General features: G+C 38.5%; 1 protein-coding gene across 1 annotated transcript; it reads right to left on the reverse strand.

Moving 5' to 3' along the window:
- Window positions 1-3,831: 3,831 nt before the first annotated feature.
- Window positions 3,832-5,969, reverse strand: kcnf1b (potassium voltage-gated channel, subfamily F, member 1b). The gene has a single exon (XM_028796859.2). It carries the CDS (start codon window positions 5,627-5,629, stop codon window positions 4,166-4,168), a length of 1,464 nt encoding a protein of 487 aa, XP_028652692.1. The 5' UTR covers window positions 5,630-5,969; the 3' UTR covers window positions 3,832-4,165.
- Between the last annotated feature and the right edge of the window lie 444 nt (window positions 5,970-6,413).

Consider the following 6,413-nt stretch of genomic DNA (forward strand, 5'->3'; position numbering starts at 1 on the left):
AATAAATTGCAAATCAATATTGTTTTTAAAAGCTGCCCGTCACGGCTGAATAATGGCATGACTGCAGCAAGGAAAAGGGTTTTTAATTAAAACAAATGTGTGAAGTACAGAATACAAAAAGACAGATGGAGGAGTGCAGCCATAGTTTATGCTTTTACTAGAGAGCAGCTGCTGGAAACAGGTGGGCAAATAAGAAGTGTACCATAGATTGGTACTGCTAAAGCCTTTTGTCACTCATGAGTGTCAATTGGTAAAGAGTTACACTTAGTTTCTGATTGGACAATATTAGCGTGAAATATTTATTAAACATTAGTCAATCCTAACACTTTCAGATTATCTTCTGTTTGTTCAGCTAGGGCTTAAACATTAATAATTACTTTCACACAACTTTTCAGACTCCAACTGGATTGGCGCCACTGGTAAAAAATCTCTGATTTCTTTTTTTCTTCTGCAATATACACTTAACTTGCCAGCTAATTGAGGAAATTTCATTTCCATAGTACTGGAACATTTCTAAATTATCTGCTGCAAGTAACTTCGGAGTAGTTAACCTGCCACCTCTACATAGTGTCTTTGTATTTAGTTGTGTATGGGTTTAGGCAAACTGCGCCGAAACGTTCAAGCACCGTATTATCAAAAGTCTAGAGTTCTGATACCCATAGAGGCAATTATGGCAAAGCAGAAGCACCTCTATATGTGACATCGCTCCAAGACATTGAGCACTGAGACACACGCATTAAAAGGCCGATTTTCCAACGTTGTAACATAACTGCTAAGTGATGAACCTTGTCATAGTTGCTCCGCTTCTTTTACTTTGCCTTTAATCTTTGATTTCCTCTTAAATTTGTCGTTTCCTGTCTTACTGGATTTCCTTATTGTCGGCTGATGCAATGAAAAATAGATAGACACATCTGGGTCTATGCTATACTGGCATCTAAAGTGTTAAGAAAATCGGTTTATTGTAAAGCAACTTGATAATCGAATTCTGTATATGGACAACCTTGGACTTGCATGCGGCTTTTTTCATAGGTGTAACGCGTATATAGATATAATTGACATTTTAAGTCACTTTATTAATAAATAAAAACAATCGGAAATAAAATCACAGGTTACATTTATGTTTTGCTTCAAAATGACCAATCAGTTCAAAGAAAAAGTTGTTGCTAATTTTACTTTCTTAGCTGATCACTTTTCGGGTCTGCTAGTTAAGAATTGAACCCGGAGTATAACTTATAAATCTAATGAGTCATAATTTAACAGTGACTGAAAATGTTTTTACGTACCATATTTAAAGCTTCATTGTGAAACATACATTATTGGATCAACCTTAAAAGGAATGAAGGATTTCGATAATAGATAAGTGGTTGGATGAACGAGTTTCATATAGCCACACGTTGTTGAATTTGTCTTAGGACTCTCAACCACTCAGGGCAATTTCCAATTGACCCAATGTGTGTGTGTGTGTGTGCGCGCGGGTGTGTGTGTGCGGGTGTGCGTGTGCGCGGGTGTATGTGTGTGTGTGTACGGGTGTGTGTGCGTGTATGCTACACTAGTGTCCGGTATAACACAATTGATAAACTTTCGGCCGATGCTGCCAGGATATACTCAGGCTCTCGTGTTAAGCGGATGTTAGAATGTTATTACAGGTAGAAAGTAACAACGCAACTATAATAAAAGTATTTGGAATTCATTTAGTTAAAATAAAACATAGGTGAGCTCTTTCAGACTTGTAAAACTGAGTTATTGATAGTGAAAGAAACAGAAAAATATATTTTGATATGTGCTTGTCTGAATAAAAATAAGTCAGCACAGAAAACTTCCAAAAGCGAAATTATAAAAAGTACACTTATTTCAGCAGAAGCACATCGTTTTTCCAGCAGACCACGTCAAAATAAATGCTTTTCCCCTGTCATGATCTGAATATATATATATATATATATATATATATATATATATATATATATATATATATATATATATATATATATATATATATAAATTGATTACTGAAACCCTTTAATAAATAACATTAAGGTATTAATAGCTGAATTAGCAGTATATACGTTGTACTGCCAAATAAATTATTATTATTTATAGTATTGTAGTATAAATGCAGAACTTTTTATATACAACAGAATTATAGTGTACTGTTGTGCAAATCGTTTTTTGGATCCAGGCCTAAATATTTATACTAAAACGCCTGATTACAACATATTTGTTTTTTAAAACGTTTAGTAAAACTGAAAAAAGAACACTTGTGGAATATAACACTATAAAATCTGCCTGCTTTACCAATTCAACACATCCTTCACTTCTTAGAAGTGTCGGAATGATGTATCCGCTTATTCAGATGTTTATATGTCTCCCACTTACCACAAGTAGAAGCAATTACATTAAAAAAATTGATGATGCTATTGAATATTCATTCTCGACAGAAACAAGAAAACATTTTTTACTGAAGTCCAGTATCCCGATCTTGCAAAAACCTTGAACAAGAAATAAATTATCAGTATTTATCAGCATAGGGAAAACAAACAGGAATTTAATATATTTTGTGATGTATTTGGAAATTCCTAAACGTGAATTTTCATATATTAATTTTAGAAAAGGACAAATTAATACAACGTTTTCTGCAAATCTGTCTACCACGTACGTATGTATGTGGGTCTGTAAGTATGCACAAAAGTTTCCTTTTATACATTAAAAAGAAAAGCGGTCTCGCTCGGGGTTTCTACGGTCTGCTTAAATCTTTCAGACGTCAACTTTTACTTGAGAGACTGAAGTGCAAACCCCAACACCGCCAAAGTCCGGGGTTCAAGTTCCTGCCACGGCACCGTTTTATGAAGTTCTTCTTCATTTCAAAGATGTGCTGGTTACGTTCATTTTAAACTAGTCTCATTTGACTTTGTGTTGGTATGCATGGATGGCATGTATATTTGGCAGTTGTTATAAAATTAAACAAGCCAAAACCTTCTGTCACTTTTTCTTTTCTTTTTTTTTATTACCGTGGGAATAACCTTTGCCTATTTTTTCTGTGGCGATGCACGCGGACGCAGCCTTCCACTAACTTAATTGGAATATACAGTACTATCAACTATGATTAATTTGCAAGTCAAAGCACTCGGAGAACTGACGATTAATGAAAATGCACACTTGGGATCCATAACTTTGAACACTATGACGGCACCCCGATTTCTTGGTTTACGCGCAATATTTCTCAATGTTTGCTCCAGGCACTTCAGTACTTCCACTTCACAATGGTTTCCCTTACGTGAACCGGAGTGGCCATCTGCGCCCGTCGATTGTGTGGGTTCTTTTTCGGCACTAATTCGTCCTTTCGCTCCACGATCACAAAATATGATCGGAGCTGACTGTATAGTGAAAAAAATCAAGCTTAAAAAATTATCGATGGTTGGATGCGTATACACGCATATGCGCACAGTATTAATTGGTGTAAAATTTAAAGGCCAAAATCAGGACGTCATAAATTGAGATAATACGTTTGTATTTGCTATAATGTCTTAAATTAACTGTGCTGATCACTTCCAAGTTCGAAAACGTCAATACACACCATCATAGTTTATTGAAATGGATGTGGCTTTAATGTACGAAGAAATCTTTTATAAATATTCCTATGATGACATAAGACATCACTAGAAATCAGATTAAAAAGTTCATATGAAGTTCCAATTCGACATTTTAATAAAAATATAACACTTATTAAAATAAAGCTGATAACTTATGCAAGTTAAGTGTGGCTGACTTTACATCGCATTAACGATAATTCAGTTAAAACCTTTCAGACGGACACATCTAGCTTGACGCGAAAACTTTTCAGATTTATTTATGTGTTTATTCTTGAAAATTCACATCACTTACATTGCTGTTTTGATCATGCAGCTTGTATACAGGCAGTATGAGAAAATTACCTACTGTAATTCATGAATGTAAATCATTAGCAGGATTTGTTTTATCATAATGACCAACCTGTATCATCTAATAGACCATTATAGAAAATTGGTTTGCAATAGTTTAAGTCTGTTGTTGTTTTTTGTTGTCATTTTAACTATGAAGATTAGATGATGCTCTACAAGATGACGCACGTTTGGTATCCTTCCAGCGAAAACTGTGATCAATCCCGCTGATGTGTGCTTCCCAGCCGCGCTCACTTGCAGCTCTGCAGCCGCGTTCTATGCTGCTTTGTGTCCGACAGAAGCGGAATGTACGTGTCGCTATGCGCCAGTCGGAGGTTACTGCTGCATCCTGCTTCAAAATCACTACCTTGCTTGTAGGATTTGCGTCTAGATGAGCCCTTCAGCGCGTGCGCCTGTTGGGAGTGCAACTCCATCAAATCCAGTTCGTGCTTGGCCGCTGTCTCAAGTACTTTTTGCTTGTTGTAGTACTTAACAAAGTTATTAATGATGGGATGAATAGGAAGTGCTATAGCGATCACCCCGCAGAGGAAGCTGATAGCAGCGTTGCACTTTCCGAGTGTTGTCTTTGGGTAGATGTCCCCGTATCCCACGGTAGTCATGGTAATGATAGCCCACCAAAATGACTGAGGGATGCTCTTGAAAAGAGTTTCTGGGTGGCTCTGTTCCATTGTATATCCTAGGGCAGAAAAGACAAAGATGCCCACTGCTAAGTACATCAATAGAAGTCCAAGTTCTTTAAAGCTCCTTTTCAATGCATAAGTGAGAGTCTGGAGTCCCGACGAGTGGCGCGCTAGCTTGAAAATTCTTGCAATTCGCATAATCCTCAGAGCCTGCACTGCTTGCTGCACGGTTGTCAGCTCCATCATTGTGTTCCCCAGAATAGTGAGGGTCAAACTCACATAAAAAGGAAGGATTGCCAAAACGTCGATAACATTCATAAACGCCATAGCAAACTGAAGTTTATTAGGGGATGAAATTAACCTAAGAATGTACTCAACCGTGAACCAACCGATGCAGGTGGTCTCGATGGCATCCAGAGTAGGGTGTTCCACGCGGTTACCTTCATCGTCCTCAATCTGTAGGTCCGGAATAGTCCCCACACACATCACAACAGAGGAAATAAGAATAAAAAGAAAAGAAAGAACAGCAATAACACGGGCAGGAAGGGAAGAATCCGGTTTTTCCATCAACTTCCAGATATATTTTTGACATTTCTGCCAACGGTCAGCGGTGGGATCCCCACCGAGATCATCTAAAATTAACTGGACCTTGTTCGCAATTTCTTGGAGTTCGTCCTTTTTCTCGCTCAGGGAGCTTTTGCAACATTCGTCTAAAAAGCTAATGTCAATTTTCCAGAACTCCATTTCATTCTGAAAACAAATAGGACAGATTCCTTTCTTCATGTGGATTTCCCCAAAGTAATATACATCGATTATACACTTGAAAGAATCCGGGTCTCGGTCAAAGTAAAATTCCTTTCTCCCCGGATCATAGTCATCGCAGAGAGAGAATATCGAGTCATAACCACCTGAGGAACATTTGGCTAGCTCCGCCAGCCTGGTGTCCGGATAACGGTTCAGAAGAGCTCCGTACAGGACCTGCCGTACACCTCCGATATTGACTACGATCTCCGTGTCTTCGCTGTCCTCTGAAACATTACAGTCCGAGTGTCTGCTTTTGGGCGCCCCTCTCATTTTACTAGCTTTAAAAGAGACTCTCGGATTAAAAGTTTATCATTTTCTTTTGAGTATGAATGGCGTTTAGAATGTTAGTTGCCGGCAAATCATTTATGGCGCCTCTCTCTAAAAGCGAACTGTTGAAAAGTGCACTTGATTGATTCACATCGAGATGCACAGTAAAACACTTCAAACTCTCCTAGCATCACGCGTGTCAGAAAGCAGCAGAGATGCGGTACCTCGCTGGGAGTCTGTCTTTCTTTCTTCACTAGATCTGTAACAGGTCCATTTTCTTGGGCAAGTGGTAAAACTAAGCCCAACCGGGAGCATTATGTGAGAAGTACAATCCAAATACTGTATTCTCCCTGGACTGGGCTATTTATTCATTCGCATAAAGCGTCACCCCCATAGCCCCCACCTCCCCCTCACGTCACACCGCAATAAAACCAGTAGGCGATTAATGAAATGTGAAGTTACTGACGGTGCTGGGGGCAGGGGGCGAACAAAGAGGAGAGTGGGGGAGACAGAAAACAGGCATCTGGATTTGTACATGTCGCGGACTCCGTACACGTGGTTCAGTGCGTAGACAAGTATACCTCTAACAGTTTTTTGTATTTTTTTTCTTAAAAATATCTGTATACTGATAGGACAGAGACATAATGTACGCGGCAGTCTCAAAATTATTGCACAGACTCATATTCTCCACGAAATATGTAATGAAAAATTGAAAATGTGCGGGGGCATGCAAGTGCTAAGTTGTAGGTTACAGTTTATACTTTTTCAGTGGCATGGAGGTACACAC

This window comes from Erpetoichthys calabaricus, chromosome 3 (assembly GCF_900747795.2).
Source record: "Erpetoichthys calabaricus chromosome 3, fErpCal1.3, whole genome shotgun sequence".
In the NCBI taxonomy this organism is placed as follows: Eukaryota; Metazoa; Chordata; class Cladistia; order Polypteriformes; family Polypteridae; genus Erpetoichthys; species Erpetoichthys calabaricus.

Bases quoted from the DNA above. Each gene is read 5' to 3' on its own strand.
- kcnf1b (XM_028796859.2), bottom strand. From the start codon at position 5,629: ATGAGAGGGGCGCCCAAAAGCAGACACTCGGACTGTAATGTTTCAGAG.